The 17204-nt window shown below is 42.8% G+C and overlaps 1 protein-coding gene across 1 annotated transcript in view; it reads left to right on the plus strand.

Moving 5' to 3' along the window:
• Nucleotides 1–17204, plus strand: part of LOC311103021 (mitogen-activated protein kinase kinase kinase kinase 5-like) — a 91320-nt gene that overhangs the window by 69702 nt on the left and 4414 nt on the right. Inside the window, exons 22-26 of the mRNA XM_084144514.1 lie at nucleotides 1058–1235; nucleotides 5386–5454; nucleotides 5729–5821; nucleotides 8380–8450; nucleotides 16935–16990. Coding sequence (XP_084000640.1) covers nucleotides 1058–1235; nucleotides 5386–5454; nucleotides 5729–5821; nucleotides 8380–8450; nucleotides 16935–16990 — 467 coding nt within the window. The remainder of the gene's footprint in view (nucleotides 1–1057; nucleotides 1236–5385; nucleotides 5455–5728; nucleotides 5822–8379; nucleotides 8451–16934; nucleotides 16991–17204) is intronic.

Raw genomic sequence — 17204 nt, forward strand, 5'->3', positions numbered from 1 at the left:
CATGACAATGCACGGCCCCATATCGCAAGGATCTGTACACAATTCCTGTAAGCTGGGAATGGCCTGCATACTCAGACATGTCACCCATTGAACAAGTTTGGGATGCCCTGGATCGACATGTACGACAGCGTGTCCAAATCTTTGAAATTGTTGCATGTTGCGTTTATATTTTTGTTCAGTGTAGTTTGTCCCACTGGGTACAAAATGTTATGTTAGATGGACTGGAGGATCAGCATGACAAATCATGAAGCATTCATCTTAATTCATTTTCATTTTTTAGAAATGTTAGATTTTCTGCATCCAACAACATGCATCGTTTACTTGTTTACCATGCTAAAACAGACATCATTTTCTATACCTGTTTTTTATGATAATGGACCATTGTGATGCAAGGCACATTTCTGTGCAAGCAGACAAAGTATCATCTCATCTCTTTAGTAGGACCCACTTTACCTCTTCAGCATTACTTCCAGAGAGCCTCATCCCCCTCTCTCTCTCCCTCCTCTCTTTCTCTCCTCTCTCTCCCTCCTCTCTCCTCTCCCTCCCTCCTCTCTCCTCTCCCTCTCTCCTCTCCCTCCCCCTCCCTCCTCTCCCTCCCCCTCCCTCCTCCCTCCTCTCCCTCTCCCTCCCTCCTCTCTCCTCTCCCTCTCCCTCCCTCCTCTCTCCTCTCCCTCCCTCCCCTCTCTCCCTCCCTCCTCCCCCTCCTCTCTCCTCTCTCTCCCTCCTCTCTCTCTCTCTCCTCTCCTCTCTCTCTCCTCTCTTCTCTCGTTCCCTCCTCTCTTCTCTCCCTCCTCTCTCCTCTCTCTCTCCCTCCTCTCTCTCTCCCTCCTCTCTCCTCTCTCTCTCCTCTCTCTCTTTCCCTCCTCTCTCCTCTCTCTCCTCTCTCCCTCCTCTCCTGTCTCCTCTCGCTCTCTCTCCTCTCGCCCTCCTCTCTCCTCTCTCTCCCTCCTCTCTCTCTCCTCTCTCTCTCTCTCTCTCTCTCTCTCCTCTCTCTCTCTCTCTCTCTCTCTCTCCCTCCTCTCTCTCTCCTCTCTCCTCTCTCTCTTCTGTCCCTCAGCACTTTGACTTCCCCCTGCCCAGCCCTCTGAAGGTGTTTGAGATGTTAGTGGTTCCAGAGCAGGAGTACCCCATGGTGTGTGTATCCATCAGCCAGGCCACGGAGCCAGGCCAGGTGGTCCGCTTTGAGACCATCAACCTCAACTCCTGCTCCTCCTGGTTCACTGAGATGGGCTCAAGTAAGGAATTCACTCACACACACACTAACACCACTCCAGGGGTAGGCAACCCTGTAGTGATGCGCGGTGGCAATTGACGAGACGATATCTGACTAAATAGATCCAGAAACAACTAAATGAAAATAATGTTTTGTTTCAGTTGACAAAAAGTAGACGAAATGTGACTAGTAAATAGACTGGACAAGAGTCTTTGGAGAGATTGACATCTTATTTGTTTGGTCAAATCAAAGCATGCATAACATTAGAAGAATTGCAAGGTGTTTACCAGCATCTGATAATTATCTGTACAAAACAGTTAATCTGATAATACTTGTGGAATATAAAAAATACTTGCTTGATATATGTTTTCCAGTTTCTTGAAATACTTTGCAAATGCAACTTATTTCTATGTGAAAACCGAAATGATCTATTAATTCCTTTTCAATTTTAGTAGACGCTCTTATCTAGAGCAACTTACATACATCTTCATACTTTTCGTACTGGTCCCCGTGGGAATTCGAACCCACAACCTTAGCATTGCAAGCACCACGCACTACGATCATCATGACGACCCCACTTGATGTCTCAATGTGCTCAATTACTGTATTGTTCGTTGTTTTTCTTCATGGTGATTGAAAGTCTACAGGTACAAACCTAGATGACCAGTCTATGTACAATACAGTAATGTACATTTACATTAAGTGGTTTGTAAGGATGGTAAATTTAATACTGCACAAAAAGGGGTTGTTTTCCATGTTATTTGATCAAGAAAAATATTTTATTTTGTGTCTTTGCCCGTAACGTTGCACCTTTTTGACGTACATGTTTGAGGACAGGGTTTTGTTCTTTCTGGATTCCATTAGAATGCTAATCCCAGAGAAAGGGACATGGCAACAACTCTTACAGAAAGGGACATGGCAACAACTCTTACAGAAAGGGACATGGCAACAACTCTTACAGAAAGGGACATGGCAACAACTCTTACAGAAAGGGACATGGCAACAACTCTTACAGAAAGGGACATGGCAACAACTCTTACAGAAAGGGACATGGCAACAACTCTTACAGAAAGGGACATGGCAACAACTCTTACAGAAAGGGACATGGCAACAACTCTTACAGAAAGGGACATGGCAACAACTCTTACAGAAAGGGACATGGCAACAACTCTTACAGAAAGGGACATGGCAACAACTCTTACAGAAAGGGACATGGCAACAACTCTTACAGAAAGGGACATGGCAACAACTCTTACAGAAAGGGACATGGCAACAACTCTTACAGAAAGGGACATGGCAACAACTCTTACAATTCCAACTATTGAATCCTGCGAGATACTGTTCTTAATTATACAACTTCCTTTTTTGCCAAAGCGGAGATGCTGAAAAAAAGGTTTTTCCTACGCTACAGACGTCTATATTGGTCTGCTAATACTAGTAAAGGCCCAGTGCACTACTTTTGAGAAAAAAATCATATATACAATTTTTTAAAATCATATTACTTCTCTCGGCTATGGCTGGGGCCTGGTGCTGTGATGAGCGAGCCATTCTCGCTCCCTCTCCCCAGATGTATGCTCCGGGAGAGAGAAAAAAGCCTTATGATTGTATAACATTTCAAAATCCAATTGCGGGAAATACATTTAAATTTTTTACATTTTAGTAATTTAGCAGACGCTCTTATCCAGAGCGACTTACATGAGCAATTAGGGTTAAGTGCCTTGCTCAAGGGCACAACGACAGATTTTTCCACCTAGTCGGCTCGGGGATTAGAACCAGCGACCTTTCGGTTACTGGCACAACGCTCTTAACCGCTAAGCCACCTGCCGCCCCCCATACATCGCTTTGGAAGCAACTACTGTTGCTCTCAGCTTTCTGTGGGTATAACTTAATTGTCATCGCTTAATATTGAGCTCAATAGCAACTATTTTACAACCAAGATATTTGATATGGCTTTAAGATACGAAGCGCGCAAGTTCAGGCTACAACTACAGCGTTTATTTAGGACATTAAATTAACTCGTAGATTAATAAATGACTGCTGGCAGTTGGGTATTATATTTAGAGTTAGTGATCTAGCTAATGTGTTTTGAGTTTCCACTTCCTCGGGTGGTAAAATAGCACCCAAAATACATTAGCCTATGATATTAGCGCACATACAGTGAGGGAAAAAAGTATTTGATCCCCTGCTGATTTTTTACGTTTGCACACTGACAAAGAAATGATCAGTCTATAATTTTAATGGTTTATTAATAGGTTTATTTGAACAGTGAGAGACAGAACAGTGAGAGACAGAATAACAACAAAAAAATCCAGAAAAACACATGTCAAAAGTGTTATAGATTTATTTGCATTTTATTGAGGGAAATAAGTATTTGACCCCTCTGCAAAACATGACTTAGTACTTGGTGGCAAAACCCTTGTTGGCAATCACAGAGGTCAGACATTTCTTGTAGTTGGCCACCAGGTTTGCACACATCTCAGGAGGGATTTTGTCCCACTATTCTTTGCAGATCTTCTCCAAGTCATTAAGGTTTCGAGGCTGACGTTTGGCAACTCGAACCTTCAGCTCCCTCCACAGATTTTCTATGGGATTAAGGTCTGGAGACTGGCTAGGCCACTCCAGGACTTTAATGTGCTTCTTCTTGAGCCACTCCTTTGTTGCCTTGGCCGTGTGTTTTTGGTCATTGTCATGCTGGAATACCCATCCACGACCCATTTTCAATGCCCTGGCTGAGGGAAGGAGGTTCTCACCCAAGATTTGACGGTACATGGCCCCGTCCATCGTCCCTTTGATGCGGTGAAGTTGTCCTGTCCCCTTAGCAGAAAAACACCCCCAAAGCATAATGTTTCCACCTCCATGTTTGACGGTGGGGATGGTGTTCTTGGGGTCATATGCAGCATTCCTCCTCCTCCAAACACGGCGAGTTGAGTTGATGCCAAAGAGCTCAATTTTGGTCTCATCTGACCACAACACTTTCACCCAGTTCTCCTCTGAATCATTCAGATGTTCATTGGCAAACTTCAGACAGGCGTGTATATGTGCTTTCTTGAGCAGGGGGACCTTGCGGGCTCTGCAGGATTTCAGTCCTTCATGGCATAGTGTGTTACCAATTGTTTTCTTGGTGACTATGGTCCCAACTGCCTTGAGATCATTGACAAGATCCTCCCATGTAGTTCTGGGCTGATTCCTCACCGTTCTCATGATCATTGCAACTCCACGAGGTGAGATCTTGCATGGAGCCCTAGGCCGAGGGAGATTGACAGTTATTTTGTGTTTCTAACATTTGCGAATAATCGCACCAACTGTTGTCATCTTCTCACCAAGCTGCTTGGCGATGGTCTTGTAGCCCATTCCAGCCTTGTGTAGGTCTACAATCATGTCCCTGACATCCTTGGAGAGCTCTTTGGTCTTGGCCATGGTGGAGAGTTTGGAATCTGATTGATTGATTGCTTCTGTGGACAGGTGTCTTTTTATACAGGTAACAAACTGAGATTAGGAGCACTCCCTTTAAGAGTGTGCTCCTAATCTCAGCTTGTTACCTGTATAAAAGACACCTGGGAGCCAGAAATCTTTCTGATTGAGAGGGGGTCAAATACTTATTTCCCTCATTAAAATGCAAATCAATTTATAACATTTTTGACATAAGTTTTTCTGGATTTTTTTGTTGTTATTCTGACTCTCACTGTTCAAATAAACCTACCATTAAAATTATAGACTGATAATTTCTTTGTCAGTGGGCAAACGTACAAAATCAAATACTTTTTTCCCTCACTGTACGTTGTAAACATAGGCTAGGTTGTAGCAACCTCATGATGGGGTATAGGAAAAATTATAGTATCATGTATTAAGTAGCATAAACCTATCCATGTTACATTGAGCTGGGTGAATGGAATATGAATGACAGTCATCCAATATGCTGTAATAGAAATAAGGCCAAGCTCATTCAAGTAATAATCGTCTGCCCTTATCTTAAAAAGGCACCGACCGCCACTGGTATGTACATATTAAAACACACAGTACTGTTTATTATCTATTGTTGGATGCCAGAAGGGATATCTCCATGGTGACCGTTCTACTATACCTTCCATTACTATACCTTCTACTACTACAATACTTTTTTCCCCCCACTGTATCTCCATGGTGACCGTTCTATTCTATATGTCTTCCCCTAGCTGGTCAAGCAGTGGATGCCATCCATGTGACCCAGTTGGAGAGGGACACAGTGCTAGTGTGCCTGGACAGTAAGTATGACCTCTGACCCCACAGAGATGATGACTTCCTGACCTGCACTCAGTATTGCGTTCCAAATGGCACCCTATTCCCTATGTAGTGCACTACTTTCGACCAGGGCCAATAGGTTTCTGGTCACCATAGGGCTCTGGTCAAACGTAGTGCACTGCCCACTCGGTCTAGCTGTAATCCTGCACTGCCGTTAATCGTTTTCCCCCCGCTCGTATGAACGTCTGCTTTTATCCGGCCGCCGTTCTAAAGGGTTCTCTTCCTATTTTCTTCTAGAAAATCTCAAGATCGTGAACCTCCAGGGAAGACTGAAGTCCAACAAGAAGCTAGCGTCAGAACTCAGCTTTGACTTCACCATTGGATCCGTTGGTAAGATGAGCTCTTTAATATTATTCACCTTACTACTGTACATCCTTCAGTGTTATGATGTGGATAGTAACAGTGTTATGATGTGGATAGTAACAGTGTTATGATGTGGATAGTAACAGTGTTATGACGTGGATAGTAACAGTGTTATGATGTGGATAGTAACAGTGTTATGATGTGGATAGTAACAGTGTTATGATGTGGATAGTAACAGTGTTATGACGTGGATAGTAACAGTGTTATGATGTGGATAGTAACAGTGTTATGATGTGGATAGTAACAGTGTTATGATGTGGATAGTAACAGTGTTATGATGTGGATAGTAACAGTGTTATGATGTGGATAGTAACAGTGTTATGATGTGGATAGTAACAGTGTTATGATGTGGATAGTAACAGTGTTATGATGTGGATAGTAACAGTGTTATGATGTGGATAGTAACAGTGTTATGATGTGGATAGTAACAGTGTTATGATGTGGATAGTAACAGTGTTATGATGTGGATAGTAACAGTCTTATGATGTGGATAGTAACAGTGTTATGATGTGGATAGTAACAGTGTTATGATGTGGATAGTAACAGTGTTATGACGTGTATCGTAACAGTGTTATGACGTGGATAGTAACAGTGTTATGACGTGTATCGTAACAGTGTTATGATGTGTATCGTAACAGTGTTATGATGTGTATCGTAACAGTGTTATGATGTGTATCGTAACAGTGTTATGATGTGTATAGTAACAGTGTTATGATGTGTATCGTAACAGTGTTATGATGTGTATCGTAACAGTGTTATGATGTGGATAGTAACAGTGTTATGATGTGTATTGTAACAGTGTTATGTGTATCGTAACAGTGTTATGATGTGGATAGTAACAGTGTTATGATGTGTATCGTAACAGTGTTATGATGTGTATCGTAACAGTGTTATGATGTGTATAGTAACAGTGTTATGATGTGTATCGTAACAGTGTTATGATGTGTATCGTAACAGTGTTATGATGTGTATCGTAACAGTGTTGTGTATAGTAACAGTGTTATGATGTGTATCGTAACAGTGTTATGATGTGGATAGTAACAGTGTTATGATGTGTATCGTAACAGTGTTGTGGATAGTAACAGTGTTATGATGTGTATCGTAACAGTGTTGTGGATAGTAACAGTGTTATGATGTGTATCGTAACAGTGTTGTGTATAGTAACAGTGTTATGATGTGTATCGTAACAGTGTTGTGTATAGTAACAGTGTTATGATGTGGATAGTAACAGTGTTGTGTATCGTAACAGTGTTATGATGTGTATCGTAACAGTGTTATGATGTGTATCGTAAGTGTTATGATGTGTATAGTAACAGTGTTATGATGTGTATAGTAACAGTGTTATGATGTGGATAGTAACAGTGTTATGATGTGGATAGTAACAGTGTTATGATGTGGATAGTAACAGTGTTATGATGTGGATAGTAACAGTGTTATGATGTGGATAGTAACAGTGTTATGATGTGGATAGTAACAGTGTTATGATGTGGATAGTAACAGTGTTATGATGTGGATCGTAACAGTGTTATGATGTGGATCGTAACAGTGTTGTGTATCGTAACAGTGTTATGATGTGTATCGTAACAGTGTTATGATGTGTATCGTAACAGTGTTGTGTATAGTAACAGTGTTATGATGTGGATAGTAACAGTGTTGTGTATCGTAACAGTGTTATGATGTGTATCGTAAGTGTTATGATGTGTATAGTAACAGTGTTATGATGTGGATAGTAACAGTGTTATGATGTGGATAGTAACAGTGTTATGATGTGGATAGTAACAGTGTTATGATGTGTATCGTAACAGTGTTATGATGTGTATCGTAACAGTGTTATGATGTGTATCGTAACAGTGTTGTGTATAGTAACAGTGTTATGATGTGGATAGTAACAGTGTTATGATGTATATAGCAGTGTTCCCCAACTGGTTTTATTTGGCCCCCCCAATGTATTTATTTTGTGGAATTTTTATTGTTGGACGTAGAAGACTGTAAAAATACCAGCAAATCAGCTCCAAGTGATTTTAATTTAAGAAATCTGTTCCCAAGTATTCCCACGCGCATAGTAGAGAGACACTTGATCGTATACAAATGTAAGCTAGGTTTGAAATGATTGTTTTTGTCAAACATTGTCTGTTTCGGCTTCTTGCGATCAATTTGCGGTCAACAAATTATTTTGTAATTATGTTCCGGCCCCCTGACCATCCACTCCAGAACAAAATCGGCCCGTGGCTGAATCTAGTTGATGATCCCTGGTGTATAGTAACAGTGTAGTAACGTGTATGATATCTGCTTTATTGAGGAAAGGTTTACGTGTAATGACTGATGTGGTTGTTTTACCTACCTAGTTGAATGCACTGACGGATGCTCTTGATAAGAGTGCCTGCTAAATGATCAATGATCAAAATGTAATGTAAAAAAAATAAAAAAAATGCTGATATCCTTCCTGTTTTCACTGACGTCCCTGAACCCTTCTCTCCTTCCTGTTTTCACTGACGTCCCTGAACCCTTCTCTCCTCCTGCTCCAGTGTGCCTACAGGACAGTGTTCTGGCCTTCTGGAGGCACGGCATGCAGGGAAAGAGCTTCAAGTCCAACGAGGTAGGTGTTACTATAGTAACAAAACCATTCAGTCACGTCGGTAACCATACAACCAGACTCTAAACCTGTTTGCAATATGTTGACCACGCTAAATGTAAATATGATTATGGCATAGTGGAGGAAGGCTAGACAATACAGTTAAAGGTGCTACACAGGATTTTTTTTTTTTTTTTTTTTGCATTGTAATTTCAGAAAATGTCGATAATATATTTGCAGTAAAAGTGGCTTAATAGGCTAGCGTATCTATTTATGTAGCAAGCTAAAAACACGGAGCCTAACGTTAGCTAGCTAGCTAGCTGCTAGGAGGATGTCATGTCATTGGAGGAGTGGGTGAGTGACTGACTTTTTCCCCTCATATCGTTTTTCGGTGGCTATACACAGCTAGAGATGCAGGTGTCATTTGGTTAGCTAGCAAGAACTTGAATGACTGTTATCAAGTTAGCTAGCATATCTCTTGAGTTCGCAAATTCACTCTGGCTATCTACTCCGATTTCAGAGCACTCTCATCTGAGTGTGCCAGAGTGCAGAATAACTGATGAATTTACGAACGCCCAACACCCGCTGAATATGATCGGTGTCAGTAAACGTAGGCAAGAAAAGTAATAGTTAGCCAAGAACACTCTAGAAAACATGTAAACAGCCTAACCAGCTCAGTTAGGACAAGTAAAATGGTGAGGTGTTCTCTCATTTGTGTCTGGAAGTAGCTAGCTAGCAAGCTAGCCAACTTCAGCCAGTTAGCTTTGGTGCTTGGTTGGGCCAAGCATGCAACATTGGCAGGCAAGCTGCAGAATGACTAGTAGGCTAAAATTCCCCATCGTTTATCAGTGCAATTTTAATAGCCAACTAGCTGAAAAAGTTTGAGAGGGTTATCTAATGTTCCTTCGTTAGATTTTAGCTCATCTTGCTCTGGCTAGCATTAGTTGTTGATATTGTTGTTGTTGATGTGCATAACTGAGGGAGAGAGAGCTTACCTTTTCATGGTTGTTTGATCAATAGGACTGTAAAGTTCCCAATTGTAAGAGGACTCCCGTGGTGTTTACATATTTGCAGAAATCCATTCAGGTTTATTTTGTGGCTTTTTGGCGAATTCGTTCTAATTATCTAAAGTTGTGCTGTTGTAACTGCCTGTAAACACAAAGTCCAGTTCAAAGTGAATGATGCCAGGCCTATGTGGCAAATGGGTTGTTTGCATAAAGGGCTACTGTAGCTCTGATTGGCTATAGCGCACCGGCCTGAGTAGACTCCGGTCCTGGACAAGACAGATGTTTTTATTCGGTTTTATTTACTGCAGTGTCTATTAATTGTCCAAACGCACGGCCGCTTTCCCACTCTATATTGCTATAGAATTTTCACAAATGCCTTAGTATACGAAATTCCCAAACATTCAAAAAAAATTATGAAAATGTGAAAATGACCATATCTAAGTGCTCGCTTGTCAGGACATGTTTTTAAAAAGTGTCATATTCTTCATGGGGGTGTATATTAACAGATTCTAATAAGATTTCTTGTTGCTAAAATGCTGTCAGTTCCACTTTAAATCTACATAGGAGGGGGAATTTAAACCACCGGTCAAATGTAGTCCAGGTTGACCTCATGATCAGTTCCTTTCCCAGACTGAGGAACTAGCATGTGGTTAGCTACAACCTAGGTGTTGGCTGTCTCTGTGGTAGTGTGGTAGTGTCTTTACTCCGGTCTCTGTGGTAGTGTCTATACTCCGGTCTCTATGGTAGTGTGGTAGTGTCTTTACTCCGGTCTCTATGGTAGTGTGGTAGTGTCTATACTCCGGTCTCTATGGTAGTGTGGTAGTGTCTTTACTCTGGTCTCTATGGTAGTGTGGTAGTGTCTATACTCCAGTCTCTATGGTAGTGTGGTAGTGTCTTTACTCCGGTCTCTATGGTAGTGTGGTAGTGTCTATACTCCAGTCTCTATGGTAGTGTGGTAGTGTCTATACTCCAGTCTCTATGGTAGTGTCTTTACTCCGGTCTCTATGGTAGTGTGGTAGTGTCTATACTCCAGTCTCTATGGTAGTGTGGTAGTGTCTATACTCCAGTCTCTATGGTAGTGTGGTAGTGTCTTTACTCCAGTCTCTATGGTAGTGTGGTAGTGTCTATACTCCAGTCTCTATGGTAGTGTCTATACTCCAGTCTCTATGGTAGTGTGGTAGTGTCTATACTCCAGTCTCTATGGTAGTGTGGTAGTGTCTATACTCCAGTCTCTATGGTAGTGTCTATACTCCAGTCTCTATGGTAGTGTGGTAGTGTGGTAGTGTCTATACTCCAGTCTCTATGGTAGTGTGGTAGTGTCTATACTCCAGTCTCTATGGTAGTGTGGTAGTGTCTATACTCCGGTCTCTATGGTAGTGTGGTAGTGTCTATACTCCAGTCTCTATGGTAGTGTCTATACTCCAGTCTCTATGGTAGTGTGGTAGTGTCTATACTCCAGTCTCTATGGTAGTGTCTATACTCCAGTCTCTATGGTAGTGTGGTAGTGTCTATACTCCAGTCTCTATGGTAGTGTGGTAGTGTATATACTCCAGTCTCTATGGTAGTGTGGTAGTGTCTATACTCCGGTCTCTATGGTAGTGTGGTAGTGTCTATACTCCGGTCTCTATGGTAGTGTGGTAGTGTATATACTCCGGTCTCTATGGTAGTGTGGTAGTGTCTATACTCCAGTCTCTATGGTAGTGTGGTAGTGTCTATACTCCGGTCTCTATGGTAGTGTGGTAGTGTCTATACTCCGGTCTCTATGGTAGTGTGGTAGTGTCTATACTCCAGTCTCTATGGTAGTGTCTATACTCCAGTCTCTATGGTAGTGTGGTAGTGTCTATACTCCAGTCTCTATGGTAGTGTGGTAGTGTCTATACTCCGGTCTCTATGGTAGTGTGGTAGTGTCTATACTCCAGTCTCTATGGTAGTGTGGTAGTGTCTATACTCCAGTCTCTACTCCAGTCTCTATGGTAGTGTGGTAGTGTCTATACTCCAGTCTCTATGGTAGTGTGGTAGTGTATATACTCCAGTCTCTATGGTAGTGTGGTAGTGTCTATACTCCGGTCTCTATGGTAGTGTGGTAGTGTCTATACTCCGGTCTCTATGGTAGTGTGGTAGTGTCTATACTCCAGTCTCTGTGGTAGTGTCTATACTCCAGTCTCTATGGTAGTGTGGTAGTGTCTATACTCCAGTCTCTATGGTAGTGTGGTAGTGTCTATACTCCAGTCTCTATGGTAGTGTGGTAGTGTCTATACTCCAGTCTCTATGGTAGTGTGGTAGTGTCTATACTCCAGTCTCTATGGTAGTGTGGTAGTGTCTATACTCCGGTCTCTATGGTAGTGTGGTAGTGTCTATACTCCAGTCTCTATGGTAGTGTCTATACTCCAGTCTCTATGGTAGTGTGGTAGTGTCTATACTCCGGTCTCTATGGTAGTGTGGTAGTGTCTATACTCCAGTCTCTATGGTAGTGTGGTAGTGTCTATACTCCAGTCTCTATGGTAGTGTGGTAGTGTATATACTCCAGTCTCTATGGTAGTGTGGTAGTGTCTATACTCCGGTCTCTATGGTAGTGTGGTAGTGTCTATACTCCGGTCTCTATGGTAGTGTGGTAGTGTCTATACTCCAGTCTCTGTGGTAGTGTCTATACTCCAGTCTCTATGGTAGTGTGGTAGTGTCTATACTCCAGTCTCTATGGTAGTGTGGTAGTGTCTATACTCCAGTCTCTATGGTAGTGTGGTAGTGTCTATACTCCAGTCTCTATGGTAGTGTGGTAGTGTCTATACTCCAGTCTCTATGGTAGTGTGGTAGTGTCTATACTCCAGTCTCTATGGTAGTGTCTATACTCCGGTCTCTATGGTAGTGTGGTAGTGTCTATACTCCAGTCTCTATGGTAGTGTCTATACTCCAGTCTCTATGGTAGTGTGGTAGTGTCTATACTCCGGTCTCTATGGTAGTGTGGTAGTGTCTATACTCCAGTCTCTATGGTAGTGTGGTAGTGTCTATACTCCAGTCTCTATGGTAGTGTGGTAGTGTCTATACTCCAGTCTCTATGGTAGTGTGGTAGTGTCTATACTCCGGTCTCTATGGTAGTGTGGTAGTGTCTATACTCCAGTCTCTATGGTAGTGTGGTAGTGTCTATACTCCAGTCTCTATGGTAGTGTGGTAGTGTCTATACTCCGGTCTCTATGGTAGTGTGGTAGTGTCTATACTCCAGTCTCTATGGTAGTGTGGTAGTGTCTATACTCCAGTCTCTATGGTAGTGTCTATACTCCAGTCTCTATGGTAGTGTGGTAGTGTATATACTCCGGTCTCTATGGTAGTGTGGTAGTGTCTATACTCCAGTCTCTATGGTAGTGTGGTAGTGTCTATACTCCAGTCTCTATGGTAGTGTGGTAGTGTCTATACTCCAGTCTCTATGGTAGTGTGGTAGTGTCTATACTCCAGTCTCTATGGTAGTGTGGTAGTGTCTATACTCCAGTCTCTATGGTAGTGTGGTAGTGTCTATACTCCAGTCTCTATGGTAGTGTGGTAGTGTCTATACTCCGGTCTCTATGGTAGTGTGGTAGTGTCTATACTCCAGTCTCTATGGTAGTGTGGTAGTGTCTATACTCCAGTCTCTATGGTAGTGTGGTAGTGTCTATACTCCAGTCTCTGTGGTAGTGTGGTAGTGTCTATACTCCAGTCTCTGTGGTAGTGTGGTAGTGTCTATACTCCAGTCTCTATGGTAGTGTGGTAGTGTCTATACTCCAGTCTCTGTGGTAGTGTGGTAGTGTCTATACTCCAGTCTCTATGGTAGTGTGGTAGTGTCTATACTCCAGTCTCTATGGTAGTGTGGTAGTGTCTATACTCCGGTCTCTGTGGTAGTGTCTATACTCCGGTCTCTATGGTAGTGTGGTAGTGTCTATACTCCAGTCTCTATGGTAGTGTGGTAGTGTCTATACTCCTGTGGCTCATCTCAGTGATAACAGGTCTGACACAGATTGTGTCCCAAATGGCACCCTATTCCCTATGTAGTACACTACTTTTTGCCCTATTGGCCCTCGTCAGAATTAGTGCACTGTATGGGGATTAGGGTGCCATTTGGGACGCATTCAAAGCAGAGGTCAACAGGCTTCCCCACAACACTCACTCCTGTCTCCTACTGTTGACAATGCCACCGGTAGGGTGATGTGTGGCAACTCTGTCAGGGTGGGAAATTAACACAGTGGCTGGTGGATGCACAAATTTTACCGGTCACTGAAATGTTTTACCGGCCACTGAAATGTTTTACCGGCCACTGAAATGTTTTACCAGCCACATTTTTCTCCTAAATAAATAATGAAGATTAATCACAGAAAATGCATGCACATGTTAAACAGCCAATCATTTTGAATCAAAACTTGCGTGGATGTCCAATCAGAGAAGCGCAAATGTGTATATATAAAAAAACTGCTCAGGAATGCTCTGTGAGTGTGACCACACGCCAACATGGCTGCTAAGAATAGACAAATCTACCAGCATGTGGCTGGTGTTCATTCCCCACCCCGAACACTGTGTTAGACATGACCACCTGTGACAACAGCTAGGCTGGAGTCCTTAGCCTGACAGAGACCCAACTGGTTAGGGTAACCTACCCGGGTTACCCAGGGTCCTGATGATGAGGAGGACAAGGCCTTTAGGTGGCCAGGGAGGTGCCCGCTGGAGCGATCAGCCAGCAAGGCACCATATCAACAGAATCACACAGGAGACAGAGAGAGGGGGGAATCATTTAACACCCCGCCTTCTCCCTCTGTTGTGCAGCTGTTTCATTTCTGATTGAACAGGAGTACTGCATGGCCGATGACATTTTGACAGGCTAACACATTGTTCTCCACCCTGGCACACACAGATACACACACACACACACACACACACACACACACACACACACACACACACTGTACTGTAACGCCTTCTGTTTCAGTTCAGTCATACACAACACAACCCAGTGTGTGTGTGTGTGTGTGTGTGTGTGTGTGTCTGTCTGTCAGACTGTAGCAGTGAAAAGACTGACCCGGGTGGCTATCACTGTTCATAAAAACAGAACACCTCACCTCACACTGATCTCTGGACTTTTATTGTGTGTGTGTCGCTGTGTGTGTGTGTGTGTGTGTGTGTGTGGTGCGCCTTGTGATCAGGTTATCATGAGATCCTCTGTGAAAAGCTGACAACTTCATTACTTGCAGGTGTACACAGTGACACGTAGCTTAATGTAGCTTAGCCTAATGTAGCCTAGCCTAGCTTATTGTAGCCTAGCCTAGCTTAATGTAGCCTAGCCTCTGTGTGTGTGTGTGTGTGTGTGTGTGTGTGTGTGTGTGTGTGTGTGTGTGTGTGTGTGTGTGTGTGTGTGTGTGTGTGTGTGTGTGTGTGTGTGTGCGTGTGTGTGAACCCAGAGTACATTAAGCTATTATCTCCTGGCCTCATCTACAGTTGAAGTCTGAAGTTTACATACACTTAGGTTGGAGTCATTAAAACTTGTTTTTCAACCACTCCACACATTTCTTGTTAACAAACTATAGTTTTGGCAAGTCAGTTAGGACATCTACTTTGTGCATGACACAAGTAATTTTTCCAACAATTGTTTACAGACAGATTATTTCACAATTCCAGTGGGTCAGAAGTTTACATACACTAAGTTGACTGTGCCTTTAAACAGCTTGGAAAATTCCAGAAAATGATGTCATGGCTTTAGAAGCTTCTGATAAGCTAATTGACATAATTTGAGTCAATTGGAGGTGTACCTGTGGATGTATTTCAAGGCCTACCTTCAAACTCAGTGCCTCTTTGCTTGACATCATGGTGAAATCAGCCAAGACCTCAGAAAAAAAATTGTAGACCTCCACAAGTCTGGTTCATTCTTGGCAGCAATTTCCAAACGCCTGAAGGTACCACGTTCATCTGTACAAACAATAGTATGCAAGTATAAACACCATGGGACCACGCAGCCGTCATGCCGCTCAGGAAGGAGACGCGTTCTGTCTCCTAGAGATGAACGTACTTTGGTGCGAAAAGTGCAAATCAATCCCAGAACAACAGCAAAGGACCTTGTGAAGATGCTGGAGGAAACAGGTACAAAAGTATCTACATTCACAGTAAAACGAGTCCTATATCAACATAACCTGAAAGGCTGCTCAGCCAGGAAGAAGCCACTGCTCCAAAACCGCTATAAAAAAGCCAGACTACGGTTTGCAACTGCACATGGGGACAAAGATCGTACTTTTTGGAGAAATGTCCTCTGGTCTGATGAAACAAAAATAGAGCTGTTTGGCCATAATGACCATCGTTATGTTTGGAGGAAAAAGGGGGATGCTTGCAAGCCAAAGAACACCATCCCAACCGCGATGCACGGGGGTGGCAGCATCATGCTGTGGGGGTGCTTTGCTGCAGGAGGGACTGGTGCACTTCACAAAATAGATGGCATCATTAGGAAGGAAAATTATGTGGATATATTGAAGCAACATCCCAACACATCAGTCAGGAAGTTAAAGCTTGGTCGCAAATGGGTCTTCCAAATGGACAATGACCCCAAGCATACTTCCAAAGTTGTGGAAAAATGGCTTAAGGACAACAAAGTCAAGGTATTGGAGTGGCCATCACAAAGCCCTGACCTCAATCCTATAGAACATTTGTGTGCAGAACTGAAAATGTGTGTGCGAGCAAGGAGGCCTACAAACCTGACTCAGTTACACCAGCTCTGTCAGGAGGAATGGCCCAAAATTAACCCAACTTATTGTGGGAAGCTTGTGGAAGGCTACACAAAACGTTTGACCCAAGTTAAACAATTTAAAGGCAATGCTACCAAATACTAATTGAGTGTATGTAAACTTCTGACCCACTGGGAATGTGATGAAGGAAAATTAAAGCTGAAATAAATCATTCTCTCTACTATTATTCTGACATTTCACATTCTGATAATAAAGTGGTGATCCTAACTGACCTAAGACAGGGAATTTTTACTAGGATTAAATGTCAGGAATTGTGAAAAACTGAGTTTAAATGTATTTGGCTAAGGTGTATGTAAACTTTATGGTGTGGTCTACTGTGGTTATGGTGTGGTTATGGTGTGGTCTACTGTGGTTATGGTGTGGTCTACTGTGGTTATGGTGTGGTTATGGTGTGGTCTACTGTGGTTATGGTGTGGTTATGGTGTGGTTATGGTGTGGTCTACTGTGGTTATGGTGTGGTCTACTGGGGTTATGGTGTGGTCTACTGTGGTTATGGTGTGGTCTACTGTGGTTATGGTGTGGTTATGGTGTGGTTATGGTGTGGTTATGGTGTGGTCTACTGTGGTTATGGTGTGGTTATGGTGTGGTTTACTGTGGTTATGGTGTGGGCTGTAAAAGTGGTACAGATTTATATTTTTCCATGTAGCTCCTCAACAGTTCCCTGTATGGAACACTGTGTATGTTACCGTGTTCATTCGTGTTCCTCCTTTTTGCTTCTGTGTAATGAAGTGTTCCATTACTTCATTAATGTACAGGTCACCCAGGAGATTTCTGATCCCAGCCGAGTCTTCCGCCTCCTGGGATCTGACAGGTGGGTGGTGCAAGAAATGATTATCTCCGTCTTTAACTCTTCACTGACTCTTACCTGTCCTCTTTCTTACCTGTCTCACCTCCCCTCTTTCTCTCACATCTATCTCTTTCTCTCTCGCTCTCCCCCATCTCTCTCCTCTGTTTTTCCTCTCCACTTCTCTAGTTGTATAGATTATTTATGTAGTGCCCTTTTGACCTCTAGTAAGCCGTAGAGG

Source organism: Coregonus lavaretus (assembly GCF_964263955.1).
Source record: "Coregonus lavaretus genome assembly, chromosome: 27".
Taxonomy (NCBI): domain Eukaryota; kingdom Metazoa; phylum Chordata; class Actinopteri; order Salmoniformes; family Salmonidae; genus Coregonus; species Coregonus lavaretus.